Source organism: Pteropus medius, unplaced genomic scaffold, assembly GCF_902729225.1.
Source record: "Pteropus medius unplaced genomic scaffold, Ma_sr-lr_union100, whole genome shotgun sequence".
NCBI classification, from domain to species: domain Eukaryota; kingdom Metazoa; phylum Chordata; class Mammalia; order Chiroptera; family Pteropodidae; genus Pteropus; species Pteropus medius.
Window position 1 is genome coordinate 19066033 of NW_024349803.1, and position 19202 is coordinate 19085234.

Here is a 19202-nt window from a genome sequence, read left to right on the forward strand (position 1 = left end):
TATTACACAGGCAACAAAAACACAAGCAACAAAAAAGCGGACAAGATGGACTTCATCAAAATTAAAAACTTTGGTGCTTCAAGGACATCATTAAGAAAAGACACTCGAAGAATGGGAAAAAATATTTTCAGATCATATATCTGATATCCAAATATATAACTCTTACAACTCAATGATAAAAAGAAAACCCAGTTAAAAAATGGGCAAAGGATTGGAATAGACTTTTCTCCAAAGAAGATATACTGATGGCCAATAAACACATGAAAAGATGCACATCACCACTTACCATTAGGGAAATGCAAATTAAAACCATGAGAGGAGTATGTGGAGAAATCAGAACCCTTGTGCAGTGTTAGTGGGATCGTAAAATAGTATAACTTCTGTAGAAAACAGTATGATGATTCTTCAAAAAATTAGAAACAGAATTACCATATGACCCAGCAATTCCATTTCTGGGTATATGCCCAAAAAAGTTGAAAACAGGGTCTCAGAGTTATTTGTACAACCATGTTCATAGCAGCATTATTCACAGTAGCTATAATGCGGAAGCAATCCGAGTGTCCACTGACTGATGAATGTGTAAGCAAAGTGTGACATACACATACAATAGCATATGTAGCCTTAAAAAAGAAATTCTGCAATACGCTACAACATGGATGAACTTTGAGGACATCATGTTAAGTGAAAGAAACCAATCACAAAAGACTACTAATACTATATGATTCCACTTACATGAGGTACTTAAGAGTAGTCAGAATCATAAAGATAGAAAGTATAATGGTGGTTGCCAGGGGCTGGGGAGAAGAGAAAATGAGAAGTTATTGTTTAATAGGTATAACAGGTATAGAGTTTCAGTTTTACAAGATGAAGAGTGTTATGGGGATGGATGATGATAATGGTTGCACAACAAAGTGAATGTATTCAACGCCACTGAACTGTATACTTAAAATGGTTAAGATAGTAAATCGTATGTATTTTACCACACAAAAAACGTGCAAAACAAAAACAAAACACGAGATACCACTTTCACACTCACCAGGATGGCTTTGTAAAGAAAAACAAAATAAATGTTGGTGAGAATGTACGGAAATTGAAAAACTTCAACATTGTTGGTGGGAACATAAAATGGTGTACTACTATGGACAAGAGTCTGGTAGTTCCTCAAAAAGTTAAATATAGAGTTACCATGATCTAAAAATTCCAGTCCTAGGTATATACCCAAGAGAATGAAAACAGGTGTTCACATAAAAACTTGTATATAGTAACATTATTCCTAACAGCCAAAAAGTAGAAACAACACAAATGTTCACCAATTGCTGAATGCATAACAAAATGGGGTATAACTATACAATGGAATATGACGCAGCTATAAAATGGAATTAAGTACGGATACATGCTATAACATGGATGAACCCTGGAAATATTACATAAGTAAAAGAAGCCAGGCATAAAAAGCCACGTATTTTTTATTTTATTTATCCTCATTACTCGGATTCTGTATCAGCAAATTCATCGATTCACTATCTTGGTTAGGCTAAGATATTAAAGCATATATCAGACTATTATGAAATCCGATTCACAATCCTATAGACTAGTGCAGAGGTCAGCAAATCTGACCTGCAGCCTGATTCTCTTCTTAAAGGGAAGAAGCTGAAAAAAGGGAAAGAATGGAGAAAGAAGAAGGTGAGGGTAAAGAGATCAATGCCTCAAAGTCAGATTTTAAATTTTAGTATTTTAATATTTACTATTTGGCCTTTTATAGAAAAAAAAATTGCCAATCCTTGATCTAGAGAAATAGAAGCACAAAGTTGGTTAATATATGACTCTGTCATGAACCCAAACCATAATTCTGTACACTAGCATAAAGATTAAAAATCCATTCTCTCAATTAACAAAATAAAAAAATGAATATACCACATAACTTCAGTATCTATGGCCCTACACCACCCCAAGGTCCAATTTAAAAAATATATATATATATGGGGCAGATACTGCCATGTATGTATCCCAGCTCCTTTCCCTAAGTGTAAATTCTGTGAAAAACTTTCAGTGCTAAGAATTTACCTTACGCTTCACATGGGGTTAACATGATTAACCCCTATCATCATGTGTGGTTTCATGTCACAAATTGTATTAGAAATGGTGAGAGTAGGGAGATCTCCATTAAGTCACAGAGGTCCTGAGATTTGGGGCAGGGAAAAACTTAGAAGAAGAAAAAAAGATAACCTGTCTCAGAGGGCACCCTAGACACAGTACCAAGAGAATTCTGTGAGCTCTGACGGTACTCATGGTAAAGACCACCAGCTGGAGACTGTGAGGTCGCAGGCAAAAGCCTAAGGAACCTGGGGAACCCCAAGGCAACTTCTAAATGCTGCTCTTCAGCAAGTGCCATACCTTAAAAAGCCCTACTAGTTCACTACCATTCAGTTTAAACTTGTACCCTCAAATTTCTTCTTCTCTAGCCTTACCATATTGACTCTAGTTCAAAGAATCTATCTTAGCAAGGCTCAGTTTTAATCAACATACATCTAAAATGTGCTGGGCTTACACTAAGTACTGAAGCATTAGGTGAACAGCTGACATGAATCCCTGTTTTCAAGGCCTCTCTAGCTCAGTAGTAAGTATGTGTACAAAAAAAGTGTTTTCATGCTGGCAAATAATCACTGAATAATAACCAAGGTCATAATTATCAAATGTTTTTCCAATTTCAGATTTGTTTTCTAGGCAAATTAATTTTAAGTCCAAAATTTTCTTTACACTTTTCAAATTTAACTACCTCCTCTATAATTTTTCTAATTATAACTTAAAAATCACCACAGGCCTCCAAATGACTTCACTGAAGCTACATATTCTACTAGGCAACCCAACGCCGCAGTTAAGAGTAGGAACCCTCTTGTTGTCCAAATCATCCAGAAAATACTATTCCGACCACAGTTCATTCCTTTCCCAACTCATATTTATGCACATCCCTGTGTGAGAAGCCTTGCCCCAGAAAACTCCATAGCATATGACTTCAGGGGTTCTGAAAATCCCCTGACATTCAATCATGGATCACAGGTTGAAATTTCTCCAGCATTAAGGAAAAAAAGACACTTGCACAAAACACCATAATGGTAGTTTCTGTGATTTCAGAATGAATTTGGACTTATTACAGTTTTTAAATCAAAAGCAGATTAAAGGAAATCTGAAAAGTATTCACATAATTACATGAATTACCTTGCAAGGATATAGAAATCACTATTTGTTGGATCAGAAAAAGGAGTGAAAAGAATATAGGATTTAAATTAGAAGAACCTGAGTCAATTTTTATCTCTGTCACTTAAAAGCTAAGTCATGAACTCATATTTCCATTTTACAGATAAAAACACCACAACTTACTTCACAGGGCTGTAAAGATTACATGATACTCAAATATTTTCTGACCACCTATCAAATAAAATGCACACACTACAGGTCAAAGCAGCAGTGTGGTAACAATAAAAAAGATGGACCTTCCTCACTTGTTTATTAAAATGAAGTACCAAATTACATACGAGGCTCTCACAGTCCCCTGCAGAGACTCAAGTGACCAAGACAGAAGCAGTCTCTGCCTTCACGCAATGTACAATTATGAAATGTTATCTGCTATGACTGGAAAGGATGTTATGAATATAGAAAGAGCAGAAGACTCTGTCTTGGAGGAACAGGAATGCCTTTCTTGGGGAAAGGAGGAGGCATATAAACCAAAGAAAGTGTTTTCAGGAGTGAGTGAGTTTGAACATTAGTAGCACAGGCCCACCGTGGGCCAGAATGGCTTGCAGTGAGATTGCATAAATAAATGAGAGCCAGACTATGCCATGGCATGTAAGCCTCATTAAGAAAAAATGAAATTAATTTTAATAGTGTAATGAGGAACTATTTCAATGTTTTAAATAAGACACTGTCGTGAACAAATCAATATTTCCAAAAGATAACTCTGGCTACTAAATGTAGCACAGATTATAGGGGGCACATAGTCATTCACTATTATTAAGAGTTAATTAATTATTATAACGATTATTATAAAGATCCGTAATAAAAGTAACTCTTACTACAAAGATTAAGAAATGGAGTTTGCCCTCAAAGATCTCATGGTTCAGTGAGAGGAAACAAGCACGTAAGCAAGTAATTTTAGTAATCTGTTAAGTTTACTACCACTGTATAGAAATACAGAAAACGATAAAGCACTATAAAGGATGAACTGCAACTGTAAGTTTAAATAAAGGAAGATTTTAAAACAAAAGGATATTCTAAGCAAAGAGAACAGCATATACAAAGACTCAACCACTAAGTGTGTAAGTGAAACTGTTGGGCAAGGTTAGATTAACACAGAAGTACTTATTTAGTTCCTCATATACTAAAGGCACTGCTCTTTAAGTAATGAGAGTCTTTGTGATGCTACCAGAGATTCCTGCTAATCACATCTGAGTTTTTTAAAAGATAATGCTGTAGCATCATAACGGATAACATGAAAAGGGGGAAGAATGGGAGCAAGAAGGACAAATAGGAGGATGTTGCAAGAGTCTAAGCAAGAAATGACAAAAGCCTAAATTAAAAATGGCAAGGATTAGATGATGTGGCCTGTTTAACATGTAGGACAAAAGAAATCTCAGGTGCCCCAAGAAATACCACCTTTTAAGGAATAGACAGAATAGGAACATCAATAAAAGCGACAGAAGAAAACTCAAATGATTCAGAAGAGGGTGTTGTCTCAGATTAACAGAAAGAGAGGCAAGAGAAATGATAGAGAGGTCAAGTACATTATGCGTACACACATTCATTCATATAATAAAGAAATACACATTTTTTTTTTTACAGCATGATGACAGCTCCTACAAGTAATGCCCACTAGCAATGATTTCGTCTAGAGTCCATATAAATCAATGAATAAAGAGCTAAACTGGAGAGCAGAAAAAGCTCTTGCTTAAAAAAGAATGCCAACCACAACACACAGAAATGAAAAAAAATGATGAATTAGAAAATAACCACCTGGCAACCATCACTGTTATGTGATTCAGGCATACTTTTTAATTATGAAAGGAAAAACAGTAACACCATTTTGGAGAAACCTAATGGACACCATCTTAACCATGTCATCAAAATTGACGATGCCAGTAATGGGACAAATCAACATTATGTGAAGAATATTACTGTAATATTCCTGTCCAAAAAGGTATAACCTGAATCCAAACAAAACTTCAGACAAGCCCAAATTGAGAAATATTCTAAAAAATTCAAAAATATTAAAAAATGCGAAGTTTATAAAAGACAAAAAAAGATGAGGAATTATTCCAGATTAAAGGATGTTAAAGCGATAAAACTCAATGTAACTTTTGATTTGATTAAATTCTGGAAAAGAATTTTTTTTTTGGGGGGGCCATTTTAGAGGACATGACATGCCCAACTGGCAAAATTTGAATGAGGTCCATTGATAATAGTATTGTGTCACTGTAATTTGCTGATTTTGATATGTATATTGTAAGTCACATATAGGAGAATGTTCTTGTTTTTATGAAATACTATTCAAATATCTAGGAGTAGCATATGTCTTATCTATAACTTAACTCTTTCAAAAAGTTTTAAAAACTTTAAGAAAAAACGATACGGCAAATGTGGTAAAATGTTAAATTGGGTAAACTGAGTGAAGGGTTTAGAAGAATTTTAAACTGATTTTTTTCTATACTTGTCACTAAAATATGTATTAGATACAGAATATATACAGAAGAGTATTCCTGTAGTTTTCCTCTAAGTCTGAAATTATATCAGAAATAAAAGAAACATTTAAGAAGGAAAATCTATATTTTTTTTTATTATGGTTACATATAAAACTAGATTATACCAACTTATCTAGACTCAAAAATGCTCTTAAGCTTCCAACTAACTTGATCATGGTCTAGCGAGAACAGTATTCCGTAAAGGTATCTTCTGGCCTAGTAATTCTATGATGTATATACTCTCCCACTTCTCAGATAAGTCTTACATTCAAATAAAGTAACTTTTCCTAAACAAAGTCAAGCCTTTTTTAAAAAAACTAAATTCATGGGCTATAGAAACATGATCATTACATCTTTATGGAAATAGAATTAAGAGCTCGCCCAAAAGAATAAAGTGTCAAAATGTTTAGAGCAGCCAGATTCTGCACTTTATCATTTAGATCTCATCCTTCTGTAAAGGACAAGATAGTAAATGTTTTAGGCTTTATTGGTCCTCCAGTCTCTGAAGCAACTACTCAATTCTACCACTTCAGTGCAAAAGCAGCCATAGACAGATGAATAAATGAACATGGCTTTGTTTAAAAAAAAAAAGACAAAAGAAAAAAAACAGTTATTTACAAAAACAGGCAATGGGGCAAATTTGGCTGATCCATAAGTTATATGAAAGTATTACAATAATAAAAGGGACTACTAATAAGTTTAAGGCCATGTTTGCCTTTTATCAAGTGAGATACTTATTAAAAAATCTCAATGTAGTAGTATCTAACGTAGTGTTAAGGACAATTCTAAATTTTAAAGAAAAGGATAAGTAATGTTGATCTTTATGGATACTGAAAAATATCTACTAAGAATTTTGAAATTACAGAAATCCAGGGCACATAATTTCATTCTGAAATGTTACACTGCAGATTTCACATATAATATTAATTACAGACCCAAATTCTAAGTAGTGACTCAGAACTTTTCATTTGAGTATCTGTTTTATTTAAACTTTCTGTAGAGAGTTTAATGCTTAACTTTGTAGGAAAATAATATTTTGTTGAACTAAAGATGTCTTGAGATAAAGATGAAAAAGAATAAGAATGGTCATTAAGAAGAGTTCAACTTATCACATGTACAGAATGCTGTCCTTAAATCAACTAATTCAGGTGTAACTGTAACTACCCAGACTTCAGTCCAAGGAGAGATAGATGCACAGGACGTTTACAAGTGTTTACAAGGCAGGCTCTGGAATCACTAGCCACCACAGTCTCTTGGGCGTTTAATTGCAACTAAAACTGCCAAATTCACAGGAACCTTACCTCCTTCTCTCATGATCCAAATGAATGAAGATTTTCCAGTCAAGGTTATAATTAATCACCACATATAACCAGCTGTTTTGCCCTGTGAAGTCTAGGGTACATTTTCAGCATGAGGAGTGATGTACAACAATTCCTTTTGAAAAGAGAAATATATGCACATATCCCTGCTGAAAATGTAGCTGTCAATTTGCTTGTGAAAGTGAAGACATGTTCATGTGTAGCAATGTGATGGTTCTTGGTGAGGTCTACTTTAGGAGTCAGAATGTATAAGCCTTGTGGAGCCAAGGCAGTGGTCCTGTGTATAGAGGTATAGAAAAAGTAGCTCACTTAATCCTTTCTCGCCAGGAGTCGGGATTTTCCCGGAACGACATCCATTGTCGGCAATGGACGCACCAAAATAACGCCGGCGCCAGTGAGTTAACCACCTCTGTCCTCTTTTCACCTATTATATTTTTCATGCATCATCCAACTTCCCAACCATCTTCCTGTTTCTTCACAGAATGCACGCTAGGTTCTTGTTTCTCTTCAGCACGAAGTTGAAAATGGAGTTGAGAAAAGGAGACACATGGTCAGCTGGTGATGTTAACAAGCTCCTTGCTGCCCTGAGAAGCTAGATGGAAATGGTTCAAGTTACAAGAGGGATCATCATCAGATCTGGGAGGACAAAGAGTAATTCATGAAGCTTCATTCCCTTCCCTCCCGCCCTCTTTCATTTATTGATGATCCCTATAGTCTGCCTTCACAGCAAAATCAAGATTAAGAAATCTGAAGCAACCTCTTTCAGTTCTTCACTCCATCCAGTGTGCAGAAAGGCCAAGCGGAACACTTGTCCAGCAATGTTAAAGTAGCCTCAGAAGGTCAGGGAAGCTCGGAGTGGCTAACATAACCACAATCTGAGATAAATGCTTTTTAGTATGATCTTGAAATTAACATCAGCAACGAACATAGTGCTTGGCAACAGGTGCTTAATAAAGATTGGCTGAATTAGACATTTTCTTTTCTGCCTATGGCTACTTGAACACATAGGTGGAAGTCAGACAGAAGTAGTTAACTCTTTCAATGCCGGGCTAGCATGGATATATATAGTAATCACATCAAGTTAATGTGTTGCTCTAAAACTTTCAAATTTTGGGTTCCTGATTTCAGACTTCTTGTTAGATGCTAAAATTTTTGTTTTTCTTTCTTTTTTTAAGGACAACCGTAATCATAGTTTTGACATTAAAACCATGGTAAATGTTAAAGAATGATAAATGAATTAAGAACCCCAACACCAATGTATAACACAACATCACAGTTCAGTCAAATAAAAACATTTCTCAGTAATGCACTTCTAGATGGGTAATGATTCCAGAGCAAACTAAAGTTTGAAGAAAGAGGATTTTATTTAATGGTTTTCTTAATGCTAAGAATCGGGATAAACCCAAAGTATAAAGATTAAGAAGGATATATTTTAAGTATGAATAAAATTTTAAACCTCAAATCAAGAGGATCATCAAGCTACATAGTACTATGCAACTGCCTTTATCTTTCAGATAGGAGTGGGGAGCATAACAAGCAGGGGGAGAAATAATTTTATAGGACTCAAAAAATGTATGTTTAGAATGTGAGTTTAAATTACCAGTTATATATATATATAACTGGGTTAAGGATATCCTAGAGAGTAATTCATATTACAATTACAATAAAAAAAAAAATAAAAAAAAACTACCATATAGAGAAGCAAAAATATTTAACTTTTTCAGATTTTAAGAAGAGACAGGTTTTTAAGAAATTATGATGATTATGTCTTCTTTTTATTATCATTATCGACCAGAGACTTCTCAGGCAAAGGTGAACTACAACCCCATTCTCTATATAATACTACGTCTATAAGGCCTGTACTATGTCCATCTGTGTACTTGTCTCCATTTCCACCGTCCACCTTCCTTACTGAGCCAGCCGTAGTACAGGCTCTGCTAGCAGTCTCCGCACATGAGGGACTTCTTCCAGGGACTCTTGTACCCTCACAAAATAGGCCTTAAATAAAGGTCCACCCAAGTAACTGTCCCAGCATCTCTTTTAATTAATTGCAATTCCAGTTCCTGTAGTTCACATGTTGTATCATAAGCAGATTTACTATGAATCCTTCCTTTTAGATTTATAAAAAGGTCAGATTTCATACGGCTTAGTCAGGCTGAGTTTATGCTGAACTGTAAGTGATGAAAAAGTAGCATGAGTAAGAGCTCAAATAGGTAAATGAGCTGAAACCACACCACACTTAAAGAAGGGTCTCAACATAGCAAATTGCGAATGCCGAAAATAAGCACAGTGCACAAACAACCAACTACTCGTTTTGATCAGTGTAAGGCCAGTTCCACATGGGTCAAAGCGCAGGATCTAATGGGTGAGCTTTGTAGTCATAACTGGGGACAGAGAGGATTCAGGTATCCATCTTGCTGCAAATAAATCTGTATTGCTGGTTTATTCAGGTTGCTTCACCTCTGGCAGAAGAAAGGAGGAACAGAAAAATGGAAGCTAGAAATGTAAGCTGTTCCCACAGGATCCTCAACACCTGGATCCCAGATCCAGATCACGTACAATAGAAATGTACCACATCTCTCCTAGGCTCATCCTGTTATTCACTTCTGTGTTTATCCAAGAGCCAAACTGGGTTTTCTGCAAAGCAAACCCTGTACATCTTGCTCCATTCTTTAACAAGAGATTATGTATGCATTAGGTGTAAGGTTCCAGACCTTTCTGTTTTTCCTCTAGATAGCATCTTTTGTTCAAAGAAATAGGCGTTTATTTAAAGGCAGGTCTATTTCAGAAACTATAATGAAACTGAATACCAACTAGCTCCATAAAAGTTGTTTTACTGGAATGGAAATTTATGTTAAATCATTTCTGATGAGAAGCTAAATTACCTTGATTTTCCAATTTTTTATTTTAATTAATTTCTAGTTAATCCGATAAATTAGTTTCTGATTAATTTAAACATTTGTTTTTTTCTTACATAGAATTTTCAAACATGGTATCATGTTTGTTACTCAAAGGATTTTTGCTTTTGTTTTCAATGTAAAAAGCTCTTTAATGACTGAATTTCCTGCTGTGATTCACTTTTCTAAATGAGGAAAGGGGGGACATTTGTATATTAGTTTGGCTGGTATATCTCTTGCCAAGGTTTAAAAGATGTTTGAGACATTTATAATTAGCTGACAATAGTATTCCAATTTTCAAAAATACATGTACAACTGGAAGAGTAGATAATTCGCTTTTAGGTTTGTGGAACTCTAAACCTGAGTAACTCAGGTTAAAAGGAACAAAAATGCTTTCTTACCTTTAGGTCTTTCCAACTGTCCAGGAGCTTGGTGGCCAAATCACTTATATCTACTGTTTTATCTGGCTGTTCCTGGCTCCTTTCACTCTCCACATCAGATACACCCTCCTCTTCATCTTGGGATGGTGTTTCCTCAGCAATGTGTTCTTCTAGTTTTGTGCCATTGCTCTCTTTAGGCTCTATTTCGGTGTCAGCCTCTGGTTCAGATGTGGGTAGCTTACTGGCCTCCATGGCCATTTCACTATCAACTTTAGGTTCAGACAGCTGTTGTGTGAGGAGCTGTTGTGGTTGTAACTCTTCTTCTTCTTCCACAGGGACACCTTCTAACTGGTCAAGGTCCTCTTTGCCATCTTTGCCTTCTAGCTCACTGGTAGCATCAGATATCGCACTGTCCATGCTATTTTCACTTATAATTTTAAGTCTGCGAAACATGAGCTTCTTGGGGGTGTCTATGTCAGCTTCTGTGCTCAGCTTGGTGGAAGGATCAGGTGTGTTGAGAGGTGTGTGAGCACGTGATGTATTCTCACTAGAATACCCATCTCCTTCACTCAACTGAGGGACAGCAGTCTTGGTCTGAGACCAACGTTGAATAATTGGAAGTACTTTGCTTTCCTCCAACATATTTTTAGTAGGAATGGGCAAGTGTTCCAAAGTCTTTATAATCTGATTAAACACAATAAAAAAAAAAAAGTCATATCACTTTGTATAGTGAATTTTCAAACCTCTGGATGGGAGTCAGATCATTTCTGCAGGAGCAGTGGGTTTTTTTAATTTTTTACTGTCTTATTAAGTTAAGATCTAAGTCTCTGTAACCACAGAAGGATTTAAATGTTTCAATATTATTTTCCTATAGAAAAGAAGGAAACTGTTTTAATAAGACTGACCAGCAAGAATAAAATGTGCAAGAGGTGACTATGCACATCAAATAGGACTGATTAATATTATTACTCTCCACTAGTAGTTCTCGAATCTGGGTAGATTTTTAAAAATATATAAACACTGCTAGACCTCACCTTGCTTATCTTTTTCTAAAAAGTTTCCCAAGTGACTGTGATACAGGCTTGGGAACTATGCAACAATATATACCATAACTCCACTAACAATGCTGTCAATGAACATTTACTTAGATCTTTTAAAACATTTACGTCTCAAAATATTATTACTCTTGTCATCCAGAATTCAGCTCCTCACTAAGTTTTTAGAACCCCAGAATTAAAGTTTCATATGGTTTGCTATCTTTTAAACTACGGTTTTAGCAACAAACTGAATCTTTCACCTAACAAGGATATTACATCTTGCTCTTACAGTTCCCAATTATGTAATACCAACCTTAAAAGGATACTATAAAGAAAGCCATGGCCCAAACACGCTATGAGCGAGGTGTATGTAAAGGTTATAGTTACTGCAATGATATTAGAATGATAAAATGATATAATACCAGTGGTAAATGTAGTGCTAAATTCATTTTCTCTGATAATGCCATCAATCTAAGCAATCGGCACAGTGGTTTTAAGAAACAAGCAAGTTGAATGTGAACTGACCTCTTCCTGAAGTTTCTGGTTACTTTCCCGGCCTTCACCTAGCTCTGCCATCCAGATCCACAACAAAGACAGTCCATGACGTTCCAGAAAGGACTTCAGGCAAGACTGTGAGTGGGTGTTCTTCCAGGGGAAGGGAAGTAGGATGCAGAGTATTTTAGGGGGATGGGGGTGGGGAGAAGAATACCAGATGAGAGTGTTAAAGAGGGCCCACAAAGAGGACAAAGGAGTTCATTTACATTCCAAAAATCCTAGAAACTATTTTGATTAACTCAACTAGAACTACATAACTAATGAATGCTTTAAAGTAAGAGAATCTTTTTTGTACCTAAAATGTCGAACTAGACTTTACTAAAGTAGAAAATTATGTAAATATTAATATCATTTACAACGAAATTCAATTCCAAAGAACTAAGAAAAAAATTACTTTCACCATTTTTACTGAAAAAGCTAAAAACTATATACATTACTGTTTAAATAATTTTCTATCCTCCTTTCGGATGCTTGTTCAAAAGGCTTTTTACCTTTTAGATTTTTTTTAATCATCCATTTTTTATTTACCAAATTCATGTGGCATAATTAATAAACTGGAGTAAATGAGACTGTTAAAATTTCTTGCTTTGAGATCCTGTGGTAAAAATGGCTTTGGCATGCTAATAATCAAAGGGGGGGAAATTATCAAGTGTCATGAATTGTTACACAAAAAAATACCACCATGTTCTTTGACTTAAGAGAGAAAGCAAACAAGATCTAATAGATTAAATGATGCTGAACTCTTAAGCCCTTTTTAAAAGTACAAGCTTTCAAAGTCACGTAGAACTCACATATCCATTTTAAAAACAAGAGTAATTCTCCTCATCAGAGTTATACCTTCGCCATTCATCATTCTGGATTGCAGTTTAAATGTTCTACCTCAAATTCAGAAAAAGAAAAATGAATTAATATCAAAGTGTTCACCTGTATGAGCTCAAGACAGGTAAGTTTCTGCTCCAAAGTTTCAATTCTAACCATTAGCCGGGATAAGCTGAGCACCTGATTTTTATCAGAGAGACCCTCACCGTTCTCCATCAGAGCTTCTAGCTCTCCATCCACCTACCACAGCAAAGAAAAATATCTGGTTATAAAACAACAGCAAAACCACACTAATCTAAGAATCAAGCAACATGAAAAGATGCTCAACCTCACCAGTAATAAAGAAAATGCAATTAAGACCACAATGAGAAACCATGTTATACTCACTAGATTGGGAAAAAATTTTTAAGTCTGATAATATCAAGTCTAGGTAAAGACATAGATCAAAAATAACTTTTATATACTGTTGATGAAAGTATAAATTGGTATGATCAATTTGAAAAGCATTTCATTCACTCATCAAATATTTACCAAGTACTTATTATATGTCATGTATAATTCTAGGCGCCAAAGACATTGCAATGAACCAAAACAACAACAAAAAAAATCTGCCCTATGGGAGACAAAGAACAAATTATATTAGGTGAAAAGTGTATCAGAAAAAAATACAGCATTAACTTGAAAAATAAATATTTGTATCTCCTATGCCTAGCAACTACACACCTGCACATGTGAATTCAGAGAATCTTAAGAATGCTCACTGAACAACCATTCATAATAGTAAAAAACTGCCAACGACCCAAATGTCTGTGGCCAGGTTAAATAAACTGGCACGTTCACACAATGGATTATTATACCACAGTGAAAGTAATACAATGCAGCCAAATGCAACAACATTCATCAATCATACAAATATGTTATGTGAAAAAAGCAAGTTCCAGAAGATTATACGCTGCACAAATCTGTTTTTATGCACCTCAAAACCAAATTTTTTATAGATACATATCTGAAATTTTTTATTTTTAAAAAGCAAGGGACGTAAGACACAAAATCCAAACAGTGGTAACCTCTAGGGCAAGGATCCCCAACCCCCGGGCCACAGCCCTTTAGGAACCCAGATGTAGAGGTGAGCAGTGGGCCAGAGAGTGAAGCTTCATCTGTGTTTGCTGCAGCTCCCCAGCGCTAGCATCACCACCTCAGCTCCACCTCAGATCATCAGGCATTAGATTTTCACCGGAGCACCGGTCCCTGGTGCCAAAAAGGTTGGGACCGCTGCTCTAGGGGATAAGCAGGGAGAAGGAAGCAGAGAAGTGGTCACAACAGGTTATTTTATAATTATGCATTGTAACTTACATATAGTCTTTGGATGTTACAAATATTATATTTATATAATAGAAACAACAAAAAAAGTCAACCTACCAAAGATTGTTTTCCAGCTGTGTTGTTGCAGTTTTAAAATATATAAGGATGCCTTCACAGAACTTACTATTGCGAAGATAAAATCAATTCATATAAAAACAAACAATGAAGTATTAATTGTAAATGTTAATGTTAAAACTCTAAGAGGCCTAAAAAGGAAGGGAGTGATTAGAATGAGAAATGTCACCAAAAATAAATTCACAGAAGAATTAGAAACAGGTAAGATAAAGAGAAGGGAGAGAGTGAACGAAGTAGAGGAAAAAGCTTGAACAAGAGAAAATAGGAAATTATGATAGTGCATAGCTCAGGTTGGCTGGAGTGAGAAAAATTTTATCAAAAGGCAGGCTGGTATTAGATTAGAAGATCTCAGATGTAATATAAAAGAATCTGGATTTGATGTGACTAAGCAAGAGAGCTCTATTACTGAATCCCGAACAAGGGAGTGATGCGATCAAATCAAAATGGAATTTGAGAAAAATAAGTACGGCAATAACAATGAAATCTAGACAAGATAGAGACTGAAGAAGAGATATAAGTTAGCATTAAATCAACCTGGCATGAAATGATAAAAGTTTAGAATGAGCTGATAATAAATTATAGAAAAGGAAATTAAAAAAAAGTCTTAAATTTTCTGTTACTTAATTGGCTATTACCATCACACTTACTATAATTTTAGGCAAGGCATTTCTATTTCATAGTATACCCTAAAACTCACATTATGTTAAAGAACAAAAATTAGTGAGGAAATATAAAATGCTGCCTGCAAGAAGGTGAAGATATGTAAGTTTATTTTTTTCCTTCTAAATATATATTTAAGACTCATTCTTTTTATTTCCAGTATTATTTCTTAATTTTTGAACAGATTAAATACATGAAAAGAAAAGCCAGGACAATTTCCTGAAAGATGTTTTTTTCCTTGCATATCCTAAATGTATACTGTCCTCTATCTCAAATTCTAGAAGCGTAGAATAAGAAACACCAAAGGCTTTAAAATTCCACTTTCCTCACTAAATGTAACAGCCACAATCTTCCTTTCAACAGTTTTGAGATACAAATATTTAAATGGGTGAAAGGTTAGAGATGGGATTATTTTCCTTTCATAATTAGGCATGTAATAATGATTTCCTAACTCTGAAAACTTAGAGACAAAACTGAGTTGTCACATTAATGTATTCAGTAAACATTTATTAAATAAATAACACTAAATATAATGCACTGTACAATATAAAAAAGTAGCATTCTTATCTTAAGGAAATAAACAGTAAAAATGCAGAAACCGAATAACAAAATTTTGCAAACAAAATACAAAAGATGAACAACTTTTGAACATTTCTTGTGTGATTATAAATTTAATGGTTATATTGATATATATATAAAGTTGAGCATGCCAGTCGCAATGGTGATATGATGCAGCTTCCATAATTCTGGATACTCAAGTTGACAATCAATTGTGGAATTAATAACTTTTAGACTATGGGGCGGGGAGGAGGGCAGTAGGGGAGAGCACAGAACAACTGAGTTTGATTGCTTTTACTAATTTACACTTACTAAAAGTATTTATTTTTCATTTATGGGTCACCACAACCAAAACATATTCGAGGTAACAAAAAGTTAACATAAAAGTATAAAAATTAGGATTTATTTTCATAAATTATTGATAATTGAAAATTTATATGTACATTTACACACAATTGTACAGCACTTAAAATTTTATTGTTAAGTACTAAATCAGTCCAAAATTTTATTCTTTTTTAATATTTCCTGATAAAATATATTATAAAGTATATAAACAATTAGTAAATAAACAGATTAATAAACAAACATGAGCAACATTCATGCAACCAACACTCAAGTTAAAAAAAAATAGAACAATGCCAGTATTCCTAAAGTGCTCCGTGTGCCTCTTGTTGTAACGCCTCTTCTCTGCTTTAGAGAGAACATGTCCTAACTTTTTAAGAAATAGTTCTGAATTAAAAAAATAGATTTGCTACTTTTTAGAAATCCTTAAGTGTTGTAATTTAATTTTTTCTAATTTTAATCTTTATGGAAATGAAATCATACTGGACAAAATCTTGGGTCATACTTTTTCATTCAACCTTAGATTTTAAGAGTCATTCATATTGTTGCATGCAGCCATAGTTCTTTCATTTTCATGACTAGTTTTCACAATATGATTACATTATAATTTATCCATTCTAACGTTAGCAGATACTGAGTTGTTTCTGCTTTTTCTAACATAAGCAGTGCTGCTGTGACTCCTGATGCACACTGTAACTAGTTTCTCTCTGGTTATACACCCAGGAGTGTAAGTGCTGGTTCATATAGTATATGTACATTCACCATTAGTAAATATGCCAAAGTGTTTTTAAAAGTGGTTGTATCCATTTATACAACTAGTAGCATACGAGATCTCCTGTTGTTCTGATGCATTACCAGACTTAATTTTTATTAATCTGGTATATAAATGACATCTGATAGTTTTAAATGTTCGTTATGTATTGAATGCAAATATTTCCTTTTTGTGGCTTTCCACCTTTTTTCTTCTGTAAATTAGTTGTCACTAATTTGTTTCACAAACTGAAGAGACCAAGGAAAGTTTCAGACTATTTCCTGTTTGTACTTCCAAACTACAATACTTACAATCTACAAATTACAAATAGCAGCAGATAAATTTAGGGATTTACTATACCTCTATCAACTAAGTATTTAAAGTACCTAGTTTAATTTGTGACATACCCAAAGACAACAATTACCTGTCTCAGAAGAGCTTATAGTTTTAACATAAGTTGTACAAAGATGTAATCAATCATAAGAGTGAGAAATAAAAAATGTTTGCCAATCAAGAGCTAATATGGAGACACACACTGCAGTGTCATTAACATATCCTTATTAATAGTTAAAAGATGCAAAACTGTATTTTAAACTGCTGCTATCTTGTCTTCTCCATCAAATCCTCTACCTAAAAGAAGTCCTAAGACTTCCTCTTGGGAATTCAAGAGGTGCTACTTTTCTGATTCTACTCAACTGAACCTGATCAGAACTCAGAATCTAGAAGGAGATTTCAGCAGGAGACAATCCAAGTAAAACTAGAGTTACCCTCTTCATTCTGGATCATTCCTCCATCTGGGCAAAGTTTCATCCAAAACATTCCTATTCCAAAATAACTTCTCATCTAGAGCATGACTTCAGCCCACTAAATGACCAGATTCATGTTACAACTAATTCAGTCTACAATACAAAGGACGATATTGATATTGAATTAATGAATACTAGAATAAAAAACAAGCAAACTAAAAACAAGAACACCTACACCTTGGTTCTTTGAGTTTGTTCTTTAATCTTAACAGGAAAGTAGAAAGACATTGGGTATTGGTATGATAGAGGTATAATACTGCCTAAGAAACCATCATACAAGGACACTCCTACCAATAATGTAGTTTTTTTTTAAATGTGTTTATTCTTTAAGTTTTGAAAACAAGAAATAGCCAAAGGTAAGTTTTTATGGAGATTAAACATATTAGGTCAATATGTTTAATAGCTATTTTCTGGCTATTCCGGTAAACTATCAATTATATGAAGTAAGAATTAAAAATAAAAGCAATCTTAATGAAGTTTAAAGAAAAACTTCCTGTAATAATGAAGTCAAGAAGGCTAATAATAGGCTATGACCCAGTGACTCCACTTTCAGGTATACACCTTAGAAACGTGTGGAAGAGACTGTGCAAAGATATTAACTGTTGACATTAAGACCAGAAAGCCAAAAACACAAGTGTCCATTAGTAGGAACATAAGTAGATAAACTGTTATATGATGAAAGACTTTACAGCCGTTAAAAAATATATGTATGTATCGACATGGATCGAATTTTAAAATAAGAATAAAAAACAAATTGTAGATATATTCATATGTATTATATCGTTTCTAAAACACTCCTAAAACTCTACACAAAACAACTCAATATATTTTAAAAAGCAGAAACACTGGCTGTTACGACCATCTTTTTCTCAGAGTTGGGAGGGGATGGGACTGCTCTCCCTCTCTGTTTGACTGCAGTGCAAAACAATGGTTAAAAGTAAAGATAAGAGCTAGACTAGTTCATTTCCATCACTTATGCACGACCTGTAAGCTCTCTGTGCCTTTGTGTTCTCATCTGTAAAACAGGGAAAATCCTTGTACCTTATTTAAGGGTTTGAGAATTAAATGAGTTAATGTGTCAAGTGCTTAGTGCTTGGCACACAGCTACACTAACACAATACTCTAAAGAGCATCTGTTCATCTTGGGCAGTAGAAATATGGGTATTTGTTATAAACTCTCCTTTCTGCATTTTTTAAATGGCCCTTTACGGGGTCCTTTTTTGGATTTTTAAATGGCCCTTTCCAATACTTTTTGCTATGTCTTCTTAGAGAATTCACATTCTCCATAATTAATTCTCTCTAATTAATTTGGGCTTACTGACCACCTTGTAACCATTATACTTTTATCTCCTTCCCCTATTATGTTTTCTAGCTCCTCATCTAAACAGTAAGATTGATGCCATTTATAATTCTTAACAGTAATGGTCCCGGTAATGAGCTAACTGCAAAAGAATCACAGAGGGATATACTGACTAACACCCATATCCCCCTAGCTCCTTCTTCTAGCCCTCAACTAATTCACAGGTCTTGGAACAGGCCCAGAAATGTACATTTTCATTATGGACTCTGCCAGGTGGTTATGAGGCTGAGAAACAATGCTCTGAAAAAGGGATCCTCAGAAAAAGGGAGGGGGAATTTTTAAAAACAACACAAAGTCCTAGTCCCAGTTAAGAGTCCCTTTAGTAGAAAGATACCTCCTGCTCCAGTAGTAACCTGGGTGAGCTGGGGTAGAAAAAAGGCTATTAACTACTCTTTTAATATATATAATAAAAAGACCATCTGCAACTGTTCCTTTCTCACTCTTGGGTTGTCTGTTACCTCTCAAAACACTTTATTTTCCAAGGAGGGTTTTCGTAGATTTTAAGAACACTTGCAGACTTTAAAGTTCCAAACAAAAGACAAACCCAAT

The 19202-nt window shown here is 34.6% G+C and overlaps 1 protein-coding gene across 5 annotated transcripts in view; it reads right to left on the reverse strand.

Moving 5' to 3' along the window:
* Positions 1-19202, reverse strand: part of SETD2 (SET domain containing 2, histone lysine methyltransferase) — a 100071-nt gene that overhangs the window by 41920 nt on the left and 38949 nt on the right. For 3 of the 5 annotated variants that reach the window (XM_039837580.1, XM_039837579.1, XM_039837578.1), the window contains exons 10-12: positions 12845-12979; positions 11891-12010; positions 10350-11012 (exon numbers count right to left, since the gene is read on the reverse strand). In XM_039837580.1, coding sequence (XP_039693514.1) covers positions 10350-11012; positions 11891-12010; positions 12845-12979 — 918 coding nt within the window. Of the gene's footprint in view, positions 1-7033; positions 7335-7475; positions 7644-10349; positions 11013-11890; positions 12011-12844; positions 12980-19202 lie in introns of those variants that run through there. The other 2 variants (XM_039837581.1, XM_039837582.1) reach the window with 2 other exon arrangements.